Source organism: Colobus angolensis, unplaced genomic scaffold (assembly GCF_000951035.1).
Source record: "Colobus angolensis palliatus isolate OR3802 unplaced genomic scaffold, Cang.pa_1.0 Scaffold98, whole genome shotgun sequence".
Classification (NCBI taxonomy): domain Eukaryota; kingdom Metazoa; phylum Chordata; class Mammalia; order Primates; family Cercopithecidae; genus Colobus; species Colobus angolensis.
This window is the reverse complement of record NW_012123820.1, coordinates 5,893,102-5,911,096: the sequence shown is the minus strand read 5'-3', so window position 1 is coordinate 5,911,096 and position 17,995 is coordinate 5,893,102. Positions and strand designations below refer to the sequence as shown.

The 17,995-nt window shown below is 37.9% G+C and overlaps 1 protein-coding gene across 3 annotated transcripts in view; it reads left to right on the top strand.

Annotated features, from left to right (window-relative positions):
- The window catches only part of CCDC80 (coiled-coil domain containing 80), a 33,898-nt gene extending 16,192 nt beyond the window's left edge, over positions 1–17,706 (top strand). For all 3 annotated transcript variants that reach the window (XM_011932786.1, XM_011932788.1, XM_011932787.1), the window contains 5 exons: positions 4,175–4,311; positions 6,091–6,239; positions 13,018–13,121; positions 15,557–15,637; positions 17,035–17,706. In XM_011932786.1, coding sequence (XP_011788176.1) covers positions 4,175–4,311; positions 6,091–6,239; positions 13,018–13,121; positions 15,557–15,637; positions 17,035–17,381 — 818 coding nt within the window. In that variant the 3' untranslated portion in view covers positions 17,382–17,706. The remainder of the gene's footprint in view (positions 1–4,174; positions 4,312–6,090; positions 6,240–13,017; positions 13,122–15,556; positions 15,638–17,034) is intronic.
- The last annotated feature ends 289 nt before the right edge of the window (positions 17,707–17,995 follow it).

Genomic DNA, 17,995 nt, shown 5'->3' with positions numbered 1-17,995 from the left:
TGGTGTTTAATATGTTATAACTGAAGGTGAATTTTCTGCAATGTCATTGCTATCTATAATTAGTCATGGAAGGACAAATACATGAAGAAATTTAGTACCACTTGAATTTGACTGCTGATGTTTGGGGTTGAAATTTTTAAAGAATGGCACTCTAGGCAAATGTCCCACTTCTAGGGCCAGACCTTATCGACACATAACAGAGTTCACCTTCCCTGGGAATCCCTTACCTCAATAATCTTAGGTCCAAATCCCACAAAATGGGCTTGAATCTATGAAGCATTTCAGCTGGATCAGGTGCACGTAGACAGTTTAGACAATGTTTCCTAAAGATTTTTTTCTTCTGGCTGGGCATGGTAGCTCACAACTATAATCCCAGCACTTTGGAAGGCTGAGATGGGTGAATCACTTGAGGTCAAGAGTGTGAGATCAGCCTGGCCAACATGGTGAAACCTCGTCTCTACTATAAATACAAAAAAAAAATTAGGTGGGCATGGTGGCACATGTAATCCCAGCTACTTAGGAGACTGAGGTGGAAGGATCACTTGAACCGCAGATGCAGAGGTTGCAGTGAGCCAAGATTGCACCATTGCACTCCAACCTGGGTGACAGAGCAAGACTCCATCTCAAAAATAATAATAATAACATTGTTTTTTAAAAAAGAATTTTTCCTTCTAAGCCCTGTAATCCGTACAATCATTAGTGAGCTTAAACAGAATTTGGATAAATTTAACAAGAACCTGCCAAGTCTATGTTGCTTTTCCAGACTAAAGAGAACCTCAACACTGAGCCCTGATTTAGATAGAATGCAGAGTTCAAGAAAGACCTGTGGCAGGAGCAGGAGCTGAGACAGGATGTAGCTTCACAGATACTGACCTAGAGTGGACTCTGTCCTGCTACAGAGTTGCCACCACCCTAGTCTGATCCAGTGTTGATTAGGACTTTCATTGTTTTGCTTTGACAGATCCTCTTCTCAGCACAAACATGTAGATATTCCTGTAATCTGCGAGTGCAAAATATTTTATTCCTAAAGTTTGGTTGAAATATTTCAGAAAACATTTTGGTTGAAAGAAAACAGGCTGTGAAATTGGTTTCTTGCCATATACTAGTAAAGCAAAGTTTGCCTTAAATCTTGGTCCTGGGTCCTCTCTACCCTTGAGTGTGAGGCATTTTGGCATAGCAGAGAGAACACTGGGTGGGAGTGAGGTGATGTCACCTGAGTCCCAACCTCACTCTGTCATTAACCTGCAATGTGAACTTGAGCAAGTCACTCCTCATCTCAGGGTCTGTGACAGACTGGGTTTTCTGAGAAACAGATTCTGAGACTCTGAGTTTTGCCTGCAGGCAGTTAACACAAGAACAATACTTATGAGGGGTGAGGGATACAAGACTGGACAGGGTGAATTTGAGCTGCAATAGAGTTGGCTCTTCCGAATTGTCCACTTTGAGACAAAGGGGATAGCTTTTATATCTATCCCCTCTTCTACTACATCAACCATTGAATGTGAGCTGTCTCATGGTAGGGGTGTGACTTGGGGAAAGGTGGCTCCCTTCTAAGCAGATCAGTTGTCAGAGATCTAACTGCTTATATTGACAGCACCCTTAGTTCTGAAGGTAGCATCTGGACAGCACACCACAGTGTCCACTACAGTTTCCTTAGTTTCAACCTTAATAATGTGATGGGGTGGAGCCAGATAATGTCTATACTCAGTTGTCTATTGCCATAATAAGGTGAGGTAACAAAGACCACAAACCTTAGTGGCACATACAGTAAACATCCATTTAGTGACAAGTTTCTAGGGTTCAGCTGATCTGGGCTGGGCTTGATTAGGTTTGCTCATGCATCTCCAGTCAGCAACAGGTTGGGTAAGAGGTTCTGCTGATCTTGGCTGGGCTTGTACACATGTTGGGGGTCAATGGGCTGTCAGCTGACCTGGGGTAGCCTTGGTTAGGATGAGAACAGGGTAACTTGGTGTGATTGATCCTCCAGCAAGCTGGTGTGGGCATATTCTCATGGAAATGGCAGAAGCAAAAACAATCCCTAATGCATAAGCCCATTTCTAGCCTCTGTTTGTGTCATTGTGCTAATATCCCATTGACCAAAGCCAGTGATATAGATGAGCTCAGAATCAAGAGGTAGGACAGCTCAACCCATTTCCCATATGAATAAGCTGTAGTTACTTGGCAAGGGTATAGCTATAGGGAGAGGGAAGAATTGGTGCTATATTAAAAATCTACTACAATCTCCAGTTTCCTTCCATCTGAGCCATTCAGTGGTTTTGTGACTTTATCCATTAAGTGGATGCTAATGGTCTAATTCTGGTTCTAATTAGGAGCTTGAACTCTGTCCAAGTTATTGGTTCTAGCACTCAGCACAGAACCAACTCTGGACATTAGTGATAAATATTTCATTGAATGAACAAAAGCAAGAATGAATGTAGGTTGGGAATTAAAAATTGTAATTTCCAAGTACAAGATAAAATCTGGTTTGTGAAGTCTTAGAATCAGAACATTAGTTGTTAAGAACATTTTTTAAAAAGCAGTTTTTGAATGGTTTTCTTTATTATTATTATTACTATTCACAAAGTAAAATATGTTCCTTGTTAAAATTTGAATAACGTAGGTATGCAGAATAAACAATAAAAGTTTTCACTTCACCTTTTCCTATGGACTTTTTCCTATCTGTATTTCCATATGAATGTATCTTTTGTTTTTATTTCCTTATAACCAAGAATAAAGTCATACTATGCATTTTGTTTTGCAATTTGTTTTTATACTCAACAAGATACATTTAAAAATATAAATCCAATAATTGTAAATTAATTTAAATTTTTCTAATAACAAAAATGTGCATTTGAAAATAGTTTATATGCATGAGACCTATCACTTTTTATGTTGCAGACAGTGCTTGGAGAATTCTCATCTAGGCTCTCAGCTCCTTTTCCTTTGGACCACCTCCATGAAGCACTGTTATGACTTTGGGAAGGAAAACAGATTGATTCTTTCCCCTCTCATTTTGATTTGCTTTGGAGAAATAAAGTTCCTTGTTTATACACTTTCAACAATCTTAATCAAATAAAAATAACAGTTAAATTATAATTATCCCCTTTTTGTTAATGAAGAGTAATGTCTGTGGTACTCAAATTATAACATCTCATTTGCAAAATTGTAGTTGTTTTTACTGTGGTATAGTATTGCAGTACAGTACTGTTCACTGGGTAGTGCTGTTGGTAATAAATGATAGGCTGTCATTGCTAATTTTCCTGTTATCACATATTTGCTAACGTTAATTTTCCACATTTGTTTTTAATATAGGGGATTATTTTAAAGATAAAATCTTAGGTAGGGTTGAGAGATATACTGTGACTTGTTTGAGAGGGAAGAAGTAAATAAAGTTCTTCTGTCCTTGAAAATGTTAAAATGCTTTCCCGACATACAAGTTGCCATGTAAAACCACTGGTATCTTGATTTTCGTGCTTCTCATTAATCCAGTGACACCTTCCAGAACCATCCTGAATTATAAGGATTTATTTGGGGGGGTTGATAATTGAAAAAATATATAGTGATTTAAAATTTCCATAAATTGTCACATTTTGTTTGAAATTGTATTCACTTACAAAAGTTGCATTATGAATAGCTTGACTTCTTTTGGAGCCAAAATGAACCTGTGACTAGGTTTCAACAGAAACTCTATTTTTCTCTATAGATATGACATGCTTGCTGGATCCCAAAGTTAATTCTATACCAAAAAAGAGGAACAGACACAGATTTTAGACTCAGAATTACGTTTAATGGAAACAGAACTTAATAAAAGTGTCTGGGTTGGTCCAGTTCCCCGGTGAGTTGGGGTGAAGACTGACTCCCTCGGTGAGTTGCAGTCTTCTCCTAGGTGTGACTCAGCAGTCTTCACTCTCACTTTGTTCCTATTTGCTACAAACAGGATGGACAGAGATAGAGCCTTGATCATCTATGGAAGAGTAGCTTTCAAAACTTTATTCATGTATTTGTTTCTATATTTATTAATTCACTCTGAAAACTTTTGTTCAAACACAATGTGAGTTGAATATATAAAACTAATGAAGGCTGGTGTGATTAGGCCCAGAGCCTTCACCCATTCACTTCCCAGTGATTTCTGTCTTGCCACACCCATATTCATTCACATTTTATTTCCCTTAAGATAATGAGAAGCCCATGCGAGTGGTGGATGATGAAGACTTGGTAGACCAGCATCTCATCAGCGAGCTGAGGAAAGAGTACGGAATGACCTATAATGACTTCTTCATGGTGCTAACAGATGTGGATCTGAGAGTCAAGGTACAGTTGCTTATTTTGAATAATGTAGTGCTATTTTTTAGAATAGCAAATCTGAATTGTTTTGTTAATGAGTCCATTCAATTTATGAGTAAGCATAAATTACTTCATAAGTGGGAAGGTTTTGAGATGAGCCAAATTTTCCATGTTGTCCTATGAATTTGCATCCAGAAATGTGGTATCTGGCAAAGACTGAGTTGGAGTGACTTCCCACAGCCCAGCTACTTGACTCAGACTAAATTCTTTTCTAACACCAATGTTTTACATTCATAAGAAACTGGTTAAAGAGCTATGATGTGCCAGGTCCTGGAGATTAAAGGTGAAGAGGGGTCTCTGCCTTCAAGAAACCCGTATTTAATGTAGGCCTATCTCAGAGGGGTCTAGAAGTGTGCTTCCTGATCCAATGTGGACAAGAGTTTGGGGTTTTACACCTACTTTCTTTCTATGCTTACGGACAAAGGTTCTGAACCATGAAAAACTATGCCATGTAATAACAACAATAACAAAAATAGTCACTTTATCAAGTGCTGTCCTTATGCCTGGCACTTTCTTCAACCCTTTGCAATCCTTATCTCACACATCTAAGATAAATGTTAGTATTATTTTTGTTTCACAGAGGAAAACACAGAGGCCCAGAATGGTTAAGTAACCAGCCCAAGGTCACCATGCAGTTAATGTTGAACTTCATTCCCACAGAGGCTGGCTCCAGAACCCACTATCTTAACAATTCTGGCATACTGGCACTATATCACTGAAAATACATTTTACTAAAGTTTATCTTAATACCTTTTTAAAGCATTCCCTAAACAATTTTTAAAACAACTTATCAAAATATTCTTTTAAAATTCCATGCTTCTGAAACCATGTGAAATGGGGAACATAAAAAATATTCATGAAAATTCATCCATATACCATGCTTGCATGAGAATCTTCAGGGGAGAAAAGGCTGTCTGTGCTATCAGAATAGCTGATCCAACATGCAATATGTTTCTGGATCTGGAGAGATGGCGTCATTAGCTAATTCTGCACGTGTTGTTCCATCTCTAATGAGAGAGATTGGGCCAGATAATCTCTAAGGTCCTTACCAGCTCTCACATTCTGTGATTTACTGAATTCCCACAGAGGGCGGAGCTTCGAGCCATGTCCAGACTGCTCTCCAGCTTACACTGATTATGCTCAGCCAGCCCCTAAATCCATCTAAAGTTGCTTTTGTAAGTCCAGGTAACTGTAATTCAGGAACCTGAATTTCATTGTCTTTAAGTTGGATCCCAACTTATTTCTGAGAATATGTAAAAAGCATGACTTAATATTAAGTGATGCTTACTCAGTAAAACAATCCCTGGGACCACAGAACAGGCCTTGGTGGAAAACTACTCTTATTGCTCAGGTTACACACTTGAACATGTCATTCCATTTAGTTTCCTGTGTTAGGTACAGTGTTTCTCACTTCTTCTCCAGTTGTTAGTCAATAGGAACCTTAGTGCCAAAGGTAGAGAGGTGAACAGAGGACTTGTATGGTGAGGAAGGCATGGACCCTTTCCAATAAAAGGAGTGTAGTTAAGAATTCCTTGTAAAAGAGGCAGTTGTTTCATGGAATCTAACCCTCAAAACATCAGCAGAGGGTACTATTGCAGGAGAGCATTTATGAAGCAATATGTCCTCCAGGCTCTGATTTCAAAGATTTCCCCAGAGCTCCTCCGAATTCTCACAGGTTCTCTACCCTCTGAATAGAGAAAAGAAATGCACTTGTACATTAAATGCATTCTATTCTTTCTTAAACAGCAATACTATGAGGTGCCAATAACAATGAAGTCTGTGTTTGATCTGATCGATACTTTCCAGTCCCGAATCAAAGATATGGAGAAGCAGAAGAAGGAGGGCATTGTTTGCAAAGAGGACAAAAAGCAGTCCCTGGAGAACTTCCTATCCAGGTACATCACCTTTGGAGTTGCGAAAGAGGAAGGTGCAAATTTGTTCTGAGTGAGCTCATGAAAATGCCAAAGACACACAGAGCCCACGTGTGTTTACAGAGAGTAACCCCCACTGGAGAAAAACCTACCCATCTTTGACCACTGGGCTTTGTCTTGTTCTGCTGAAGTGTCTCTGGCTATAAGGCTGGCTGGGTTCAGCTCCAAGCATCAGTGTTGATTTGGTGGCTCTGGATAGTTCTTTTCTCCTTTTTTTTTTTGCTCTTTTCTTTGGTACAGAAAATAGAATCCTGAACGCCCAAGAAGGTTAATTTACTCAGTCAGTAAATCTGGAGATCTCTGCATGTAGCATTTCTATTTTGCATATTTATATATTAGGCCCCTTCTGGTTCCAAACAGGATTTGGCACACTGTGCTTGATTTTCCGCTTCCTTCCAACTCTGCAGGAAACAACAAAAGCCCCACTAAGACCTCAAAAGGAGAAATCCTCTTGACCCAGTTTCATGAATTTTTCGACATTGTCATTTATTGAAGGCCATCTTGTGACAACCCCAGTGTCCATGGGGGAGGAGCATACCCAGAGAAGAGTGTAAAAACAACTCAATCTGTTACAGGACAAGGGTCCCAATCCAGACCCCAAGAGAGGGTTCTTGGATTTCATGCAAGAAAGAATTCAGGGTGAATCTACAGTGCAAAGTGAAAGCAAGTTTATTAAGAAAGTAAAGGAATAAAAGGATAGCTACTCCATAGACTGAGCAGCCCGGAGGGCTGCTGGCTGCCCATTTTTGTGGTTATTTTTCAATGATATGCTAAACACGGGATGGATTATACTTGCCCTACCTTTTTAGATCATATAGGGTAACTTCCCGACATTGCTATGGCATTTGTAAACTGTCATGGCACTGGGAGTGTAGCAGTGAGGATGACCAGAAGTCACTCTCATCGCCATTTTGATTTTGGTGGATTTTGGCTGGCCCCTTTACTGGAAACTGTTTTATCATCAAGTTCTTTATGACCTGTATTTTGTGCTGACTTCCTGTCTCATCCTGTGACTTAGAATGCCTTAATCGTCTGGGAATGCAGCCCAGTAGATTTTAGCCTCATTTTACCCAGCTCCTATTTAAGATGGAGTTGCTTTGGTTTAAACACCTCTGACAAATCCACTTTTCTCCCTTCTCCTTCCCTGCCCCGATGTAGGATGAAACTTCTACAAAGACTTTGGGGCCCTAGGAGGTGCAAAGTTGCAGAAAACTATACACAACAAACTTACAGAGGTCCCATTATAAACGCCACTCCAGCTATACTGTGTGGTTAAGGGGCTCCAGAAACCAAGCAAGCATGAAATACACATTTAGTGTTTGAGCCTCCAAGCCAAATCTTTACTCGTGTCTCTAAAAGCACATTCTCCGTATGTGAGACAGAGCTTTAAGAAGGATATGATTAGGAAGTGGATAATCTGAATTTCTACAGATTTGTGAAGCTTGGGTCTTCTAGGATGTAACATCATGATATATAAAGAGTATAGAATTTACCATTCATCCAAGTTTTGAGTCTGCAACTTACTAGCTATGTTGACCCTTTTCAATTAACCTGCCTGAAAAAATCTCTCACCCATAAAATTAAAAACGATAGCAAGCAGCTCTATCTCCATCCATCTCCATTTCACATAGCCATTATACCTGTGACCACTTTTTGTGTGCTAATCTCTGGGCCAAGTACTTCACCTTCATTCCCTAGTGTTACCCTTACAAGAATCCCATGATCTAAATACTGTGACTATCGTCATGTTGCAGGAGAGACAACTGAAGCCAATGGAGGTTAAGTAACTTTCATCACTGAGCTAGTGTCAGCTCTAGGAGTCAGTACCCTGGGACAATTTGACTCCCCAAATCTCCCTTCTCATCTTATGCTCCTTTTGAAAATATGATGTGAATTATTATTAGTTCTGAACCTAAAGGCCTAGAATTTGAAGCAAAAGGAAGAAACTCTTAAAACCACAGAATTTCAGCTCTGAAAGTAACCCAAGGCTCTTCCTTCATCCAAATTCTCAATGCAGTGCAAGTATCCAAAATGGAAATAGAAGGCATACACCTTCATAAGGACTTAAAATCAACTCAGCCTTAGGGTCAGCCTCCATTGAGAAAGAGCTCTGAGCTTCACTGGACAACAGCTCTTTGTCTGGTCTCAGGGGTAGTAAAACACCAACTTCTGATCCAAGATCATCACTTTAGGTGACGATAATTGAAATAAATGTATTAAATGTATAATGCCTATGTGAAATGATGAAGTTGTTTAATTACTGGGTTTATAAGCAAGATCAAACATTATTCAAAGCCCTCTTAAAAGTGATGGCAAAAATTTCCTGGGTTATGAATTGGAAAATAAAATTTAGAAGCCTAATTCAGAAATTTTTTCTTTTCTTTTCTTTTGCTCTTGAGGTGCTTTTGTTTTTTTCTTTTTAACGTAGAAATTCTTTAGAAGTTTATTTTTGATTTTAACAGTGTTAAATATATTTCAAGTTATAAATTCAAGACCTCAGTTCCAAAACTTCTGAATTAGGCTTCTAAATTTTATTTTCCAATTTGTAACCCAGCAAACTTTTGCCATCGCTTTTAAGAGGACTTTGAATAATGGTTGATCTTGCTTATAAACCTAGTAATTAAACAACTTCATCATTTCACATAGGCATTATGCATTTAATAAATTTCTTTCAATTATTTGAAATTAAACAAAGAAAATCTTTCTGAGTACTTAAAGATCTGTAAGTTTAATAAGTTAATTTTACAAATACAGTGAATCTAACGTTCTCTCAGATATTCCAAAAACTGCATACACTGTAAGATTTCAAATTAGCCACACGTCTAAACCAATCACTTAATTACACATTCTAATTTGGAGTTTCAAGTTCTCATTTTATTAGGCCAAATTCTCTTAAGCTTCACAATAATATAAATTTTATATATATGCATAATACATATATAACCAGAATTATATATATACAAACATATATATAATTATTACTATGTTACTATAATTTTGATTATTTGAAACTTTTTCTTCTTAATTCTAAATCTTCCAGGGTTAGTGATCTATCCCAGTAAACTCAGGTTGCCCACCCTATAAAGCAGACAGTTATCATCCAGTTCATTGATGTTACTTAAAAGCAGAGATTTGTCATGAGACTGGCAGTTACAGACATCCTCAGAGATTCTTCTTAGCATCCGTAGGTAGAGTGTCTTTTTATAACCACTATGTCATGGGTTTCAACATTTTAAAGGGAAAGCTGACATTATCTCAGTTTTCTTCATTCACAAAAGCTTGTAATACTCCTGTAGGTTGATTACTTAAATTTTTTATTTTTTTGATTCTTAAGAAATGTACAAATACTATAAAGTCTTTTGAACTAGATAGGGTCCTAAGATGTGTAAATGTATTTTCCACCTAATGTAAGAGTTTTATGGGCTCTTATCTTCATTACTACTATAGGAATATACATTTTTATGGCTATTCAGAGATATATATAATTACAATTTGGATGTCCCATAATGGTACCTGACTTGTGGTCACAACTCATAAAATCATTCTGATAATAATCGTAATTTATTGGAAGGATTAAAGTGGAATAGTGTACTACTTAAAGGCACGAGCAAAACAAAATGAGTTCGACTCCAGGTTCCTCCATTTACTAGCTGTGTGACCCTAAGCTAATTACTTAACCATTCTGGGCTTCAATTTTCTCATTTGCAAAATGAAAATTGTAAGTGTATTTTTGTTTAAGACTATTGTGAAGGGTACATTCAATACTAAAGGTGAAGATGGCCCAGGACCTAGTACAAAGCAAGTGGTCGATAAATGCTACTTATTAGTAGTCCTAGGATAGTTATTCTGGTCCCATAGAGAACTTTGCCATCAAGGAAGAGTTACCAGAAAGTGATTTAGTAAATACTCCAGAATTGAAACCCAGGCAAACAGAAATGAAAAAAAAAAAAAAATTACAGTCCTGCAATTAAACCAGTATCCAAATGGGAATTTTCCTTCAAATTTGCTGAGTGGTTGGTGGGTTTACACAGGCTAGTTTCAGCTGACCAGACTCTGAAGCCAGTCTAGTCTTTAATAGCATTAATTTGGTTCAGGGTATAATCACCTTTCCCTGAGACAGAAGCCCCAAAGAGTGGGCAAATGCATACTAATCTGGGCATGCCAGTTAAGAGAAGCAAACACATTCATAGTTTGTAAAGTTTTTATTTCCTGGGAAGCTAAAGTGACAGAAAAACAATTTGTCTAAAATAAGGGTCTGGGTCAGTTTCACAACTCTTGTTACATCTTTTGGAAGTTTCCTTCCGTGTCATGAGCTGGGATCTTGTATCTTAATGTGAAGGTCTGTGGGAAGCTGAATCATGACTTAGGGGAAATGACCTTCTCTTAGCTGTGTCTGGGACAGGGAGTCTGAGATCCCATCCCTCTCCAATCAGGACTGCATTCAGTGTGCACATAGGTAAACAAACTAAAATAGACCTCACCCAAAATAGCTCCTTCCAAGACACCCTACAGCTCTGTGTGAGGCCAGGAAGGCTGGTCTGGTTTGGATGCTGGCTAGGGGGCCAGTGCTGGTCTGGCATGCCTCCTAAGGAAGCAGGAGAAGTACCTGAGACTGTCATGTTTGTGATCCGACAGCAGTCACTGTTCCCTTCCTAAGAAATATTGGATAGTCTCAGAGGCTCCTCTCTTGTCCTTCGTGTCAAACACATTCAGTTCCCTGTCCTCAGTAGAGATTTTAGTTTTTCTTTCCCTTTAAAAAAAAAAAAAAAAAGCAGGGGAAGTGAATATAACGTCACAGCAAGCAATACTTGGCGAACCTTGTGACAGGCATCTATTCAGAGGTTATATTTCATCAAACTATCATTTTCTCTTATTCACCCAAACCACTATTCCCTCAAGAGGCCATTTTCTTTGGGGTTGAAAACTCTCATGTTCACTCCTGATGCTAGAAGGAGCACAGGGATCAAAGCCATGAATAAAATTAACTGGCTGTCAGCTCTATGAGTGCACTAACACCCTGCAGTCACCTGCACTGAAGGCAAAAAGCAAAACTCCAGTGAAGATGAAAGTTGAGACAACTCTATACAGTTGCCCCTTAGATGCATACCCTCTCTCTTTTATACCCTCTTGCAGACCCTGATAGCAGCAGCCAAAATATCATGTCTGGGGTAGTAGATCAGGGAAACTACTGGACCAGGAGTCAGAGAAGTGTCTGTATTTTGGTAATGCCTCTTAGATTTATTAGTTGGGCAAGTTATTCGCTTCTCTAAGCCTTGTTTTGTTATCTGCATAATGGGGAAAATAATCTGCAGCCTCCCTGAGCTCTAAAGAAGAACCATATTGCGTTGGTGAAAGTGAGCTATAAAATGATACACAAACCTAAGGACTGAATAGGTTATTTGATGGTGCTGTGATGGATGATGTCAATGTCTGTTAATGGATTAAATTCTACATCTAGAAGCCTGCAGATTAAGACATAATCTTCTATATCCATGTCATCATGTGGATAACTTGCATTGATAGGTTTGAGAGTTGAATTCTTGTAACATTCCTGTGAACAACATACTGCTATTTTTGATTTTAAAAATAAGGAAGGCCAGGCACAGTGGCTCACGCCTGTAATCCCAGCACTTTGGAAGGCTGAGGCGGGCGGATCACGAAGTCAGGAGATCGAGACCATCCTGGCTAACACAGTGAAACCCCATCTTTACTAAATATACAAAAGAATTAGCCAGGTGTGGTGGCACGCACCTGTAGTCCCAGCTACTCGGGAGGCTGAGGCAGGAGAATCACTTGAACCCGGGAGGCAGAGGTTGCAGTGAGCTGAGATCATGCCACCATACTCCAGCCTTGGTGACAGAGTGAGACTCTGTCTCAAAGAAAGAAAAAAAAAAGGAAAAGAAAAGAAAAGAAAAAGAAATAAGGAAAAACTGAGACTTTGGTGAATTGAGTGATATGCTCAACAATACCCAAAAAGACAAAAGCCTTTTCTACTACTCTACTGTGTTGGAATTGTAAAAACAGAAACTAAGTTTACTATACATTCTAAAATCTTATGGTTCTAGGCTTAAAATCATTCCACTTCATAGAAGTACTTTGTAAGCACTGGCTCTTATTCATAATAGGGTACATTTTAGAAATTACATTTGCCTCTGGAAGAACCACTGGCTACTGAGGAAGGTACATAGGGTTTTGTTTTTCCAGAAATTCTCTTTGAACCTTTAAACCACTCTTCCATTTTCCTTTTTCCTGTCACTGTAATCTACTTAAAATTTAGTTACCCTTTTCTACTCTTATCTCCTATCCATATATTCATTTCTTAACTCCCTCTAAACTCTAGCAGTAACTCTACTAAGACCAGTTCTCTTCAGTTACCTTCTGAGTTTCTCATTTCTGTTGCTACAGTCTAATGTACAATTTTGGCCTGTCTTCATTGCATCTGAGAGTTTGTCTCTCCCCAAGTGACCTCATTAGGCATGGTGACCACAGACTCATGCTTAACACGTCATGCAAATGCCAAGGCAGAAAGACTGTGAAGTTACAACAGAAAAACTACAAGAGTGTGGCAATGCAGTTTAATGGCTTTGAGAAGCTATGGGACAGTTCTAAGCATGTGTTTTTTTTCTTTTTTTTTTTTTTCTGGGCACAGAAAAAAATTGCTAGCCTAAGTCACTCTGGTTTCCTACACTGGTTTCTATTGTTTGAAGCAGTAAGGAATAACGGTGTCCTGCTTTTTTTCCAGGTTCCGGTGGAGGAGGAGGTTGCTGGTGATCTCTGCTCCTAACGATGAAGACTGGGCCTATTCACAGCAGCTCTCTGCCCTCAGTGGTCAGGCATGCAATTTTGGTGAGTGGGAAGCCACCTCATTACTGCTTTCCCATACCACTCTCCTCCCGGTCCATTCTAAAATGGAACATAGAACCTTAGATCGTCAAAATGATTCCCAGTTCAGACTGTTCAGGTTTCCAGACACATACTCTATTATACTGAGTATAAAGTTGCTTTTAGACAGGAGCTTTAGTCGACTGTGGATTTTTTTTTCCCTCAATATTCTCTCCTCTCTAGTTCTTCTTCATTCATGTGTTTGAAAATATCTTCTGATTTACTTTTAATGATCTGTATCATTTGTCTTCAGTATTTTTTTTTATTTATCTCACTTAGGTATTATCATTCACTTAGGTAATACTTGAATATCTACTTACATACCATCATTGGATACGCCATAGATTAAATGTCTTTTTTAAAAATAGGAGTGGCTCTGGGAATTAATATACTAATTGAAGCAGACTATATTGCCCTTCTCTTAAAAATGATTTTTATCTTCAAAACTCATAAGACTTAGTGAATGAATTTTATAAAAAAATGATTTTTATAACTGAGCACTAAGAAAGTAGCAATATCTCTTAAATAAAACCTTATTTTAAAGACAAGCAAGCCAAAGAAAAACATAGTTTACTGTTTTTTGTAGTGAATCGCTCAGTATTTTGAAAACAAATATATGCTTTATTTAGCAAACATTTTTATTCTAGTGTCCTGAAGGAGCTAATATCATTTTGGATATGGATATATAGGCAGTAAAATGAATAGTGTATAGAACTTACTACTAAGTTCAATGATAAATCAAGGGGATGACTACAATTTCAAGAGTAGAAGTCATGAGTGAAATCTCATATGAGATATGCCTCGGCAGAAGGAGAATTTTGAGAGATTCATTGGGCAGGGGCAGGGGCAGGGGCAGGGTCAGGGGGAAGTAGCTAAGGGCAACAAATTTAAAAATTATCCGGTAGAATATAGATGAATCACCATTATTTTGATGCCTCTATTAGGAGGAAGAATCATCTACTAGTTTCAAAACTGTGCTTGATTTTTTTTTTTAAAAAGGGAGGAGTGTAAGTTTTGTAAAGCATTAACAGAGCCAGGGTCCTTGTTATGACCTAGTATGTGTAAATTATAAGTACATTTTAATTTTAAGATATGAAATAACTCAAAGGAAGGCCAAAACCAAGCTCATAATAGTAAGAACAACAGAAAATTCAGAAATTTTTATTTGTACTCCTATTATCAAGGTTAATAATTTGACTTTATATTAAAATATAAATTTGATTGTGCCAGTATTCTTAACTTCACTTTATTTATAGCCACCAATGTTGCCAGTTAAGATAGAAGTTCTTACAGCAGTTAAGAACCTTTACAAAAAAAGTATAAAGCCACAGTTTGTTAATTTTCCAAAGATGCTTTTGTAGCAGCTATGTGGTGGTACTTTATTTTTAAATCTCTGCACACAGATCTTATGTCACATTGTGAAAGCAAACCCTTTTGTAATATACCCGAAACGTGAACAAATCATGTTCACATTTATTAATTAATGAATCATTAAATTGATTATCTTCCCTTTTGAAAATATGACTAACCAATATGTAGAACAGAATACTTCACTTCTCTGGGAAAAGAGTAAAGGTGAAAAAATATTTTCTTGAATAGCATTGTGCCTAGATTTTAGCTTCACCTTAGAAGTGCCCTCCCACGGCAGTATTCAATTTTCTCTCCTGGACAATAAACAGCACCAACAATCTTATTATTAGTTCCAAGTTATTACCCTGACTAGGTTGGGATTTTATTTAAAACTATGAAAGCTTGATATGATGGCTTGACAGCCCCTTTGTCCTCCTATTTTCTTTCTCCGGAATTCTCTTCATGTGCACTTCATCTTCAAAAGAATTCCAACAAGCTACCAAGGCATGACCTTCCCCCTTGTCCTGAAACTTTAGCAGAGGATATGAAGGCAAGTTGTGCTTGCTTAAGTATTTTGCCTTTGAATCCTCTAAATTAGTGGTAAAAAAAAAAAAAAAATCCTTTAAGCCAACACAGTTTTGTGTGAGAAAGCAGAACAATTTCTTTAACCATCACAATTGATGGAGTCTGTAGTCTTTTCTCTGAAAGTTAAGTTAGCCATAAAAGCTGTTATAAATTCAGAACACTAACTAGCTTAGATCAGCTCAGATATTTTAATGTTCCAATGGCTTCATTTTTTCTTTCTTTCTTTCTTTTTTTTTTTTTTTGTCATTTAGTAGAATGAGAATCACAGTTGGTCTTCTTCGAGGTTTTGAAAGTATTTGCTTCCTTATGGTAAAAATTTTAAATGGATGATTCTTCTCAATCAGGTTATGCTCTATATTCTTTTTAAATTTAAGAGATTTTTAATTGTCAGATATCAGGGCTTTGTGGAAAATGATGACTTCTAACCCTTTCCTCTAATTCTATGGTTTTCTTTTTTCTCTCAGGTCTGCGCCACATAACCATTCTGAAGCTTTTAGGTGTTGGAGAGGAAGTTGGGGGAGTGTTAGAACTGTTCCCAATTAATGGTAATGTGTTGTTATTTTGAAACAGTATGAACTAGTGTTAAGTTCAGTTAAATTACATTAAGCTATATGCTAGCAGTGGGTGTATCTCTAAGGTGAACAAAGTTCACTGATTCCTCGTCCCACTTCATGCACTTGTGCATGTGTGCATGTGTGTGCATGGGATATGGAGGGGAAGGGGTGTGGAGTACAGGGACTTATATTATTTCTAATATAAACCATTCAAAGTAACAGTAAAACTATCCATTTTTCTTAACTAAAATAATGCTTTGGGGGGTCCGTATAGGCCCTTATGGTTTACAAAGCATTTTCTTCTATTTTATATCATTTAATTCTCACAATAGTTTTGTGAGGCGCATAGGTCATATCTCGTTGATTCCCTTTCAACAGATAACGACATACACTAAAAGGCTCAGAGAAGCTGAAAGATACATACACTAAAAGGCTCAGAGAAGCCAGGCACGGTGGCTCATGCCTGTAATCCCAGCACTTTGGGAGGCCCAGGAGGGCAGAACACTTGGGGTCAGGAGTTTGAAACCAGCCTGGCCAACATGGTAAAACTTGTCTCTACAAAAAATATAAAACTTAGCCAGGCATGGTGGCATGCACCTGTAATCCCAGCTACTTGGGAGGTTGAGGTAGGACAATTGCTTGAACCTCAGAGGTGGAGGTTGCAGTGAGCCGAGAGTACACCACTGCACTCTGGTCTGGGTGACAGAGCAAGACTCCATCTCAAAAACAAAACAAAACAAAACAAAACAAGACTACTGACTGAAGGTTTCAGAAAGCAAATTCAGTCCTTTCTTCCAAGACCAAGCTCTTTAAATAAAATAATGTGTGTAAAATACTTAGCAGAGTGTCGAACACAGCAGACATGAAAGTATCAGCTCCTTTTCTCCTTCCCCTTTATTCTTATCACTATTCACAATAGTTTAAATATTCATCTAGATCTTAACGGAATAGGTATTTTCACTTTTAACAATGAAATAAGCTTTTTATTATAAAGATGTGTCAAAAGGAAAGCTGTAGTTACAGAGAAATAACTAAGCTAATTGGAAATAAACTTAGAAATGTAAACTATATAATCCTTGCTAGTGACAAATTTTAAAGAAATTAATCTTGCCAGGATTGAATTAAGGAATTGGTTTCATACTTTGTAACATTCCTACAAAAGACACATCGTGTGCCCCAAAGTTTGACCCTAATGATGTTGCAGAACAGCAGGGACATTTAATTTCTAGTAGAAAAAGCCCAAGCAAACTTTTTAAATTAGATTTTGAACTAAAGAGAAGAGGCTCATGGGTCCTCCCTATTCGCGCAGTGATTTTCTCACACTTTAATGTTTTCATGGGCTCTGACTGTTTAATGCACTAACAATAACTATTCCAATGTTATTCTAGGGAGCTCCGTTGTTGAGCGAGAAGATGTACCAGCCCATTTGGTGAAAGACATTCGTAACTATTTTCAAGTGAGCCCGGAGTACTTCTCCATGCTTCTAGTTGGAAAAGACGGAAATGTCAAATCCTGGTATCCTTCCCCAATGTGGTCCATGGTGATTGTGTACGATTTAATTGATTCGATGCAACTTCGGAGACAGGAAATGGCAATTCAGCAGTCACTGGGGATGCGCTGCCCAGAAGATGAGTATGCAGGCTACGGTTACCATAGTTACCACCAAGGATACCAGGATGGTTACCAGGATGACTACCGTCATCATGAGAGTTATCACCATGGATACCCTTACTGAACAGAAATATGTAACCTTAGACTCAGCCAGTTTCCTCTGCAGCTGCTAAAACCACATGTGGCCAGCTCCATTCTTCCACACTGCCTACTACATTCCCTGCCTTTTTCTTTCAGTGTTTTCTTAAGATTAAATAAATAGTAAACTTTCACCTATTCACGAGTTATTATTGAAACCTTAAATCATAAAGACATTTAAAAGAATTGTTTTTCTAACTGGAGGAGCGCTAGTGCTAAGTAATGGTACTGAAAATGGATATGATTTTCCTTTGCTTACATAAAGGACCTTATTTGGTATGTAAAATTTTATAAAATATGTATTTATAGCTCTTTTTCTTATTTTTGTATTAATTGGTAAGTGAAAACTCTGTTAAAGATCACACCACAAATGTTTTCAGGAAACATCTGAAAAGATAAAACAAAGAACAAGTAACTTTCAATACTTACTGAAATTGACACTTTTTGAAATGCCAGTCTGAAAATAATTAAGATATCTCTGCTTTGTATGAGTTTCTTTTATGAAACTTGATACCACAGGAGTCCAGTGATATTGGTCACAAAAGCCAGAGAAAGTACCGAGCCCAGCTTTGTTATCATAGCCACTTTCTGCCCAGCTTC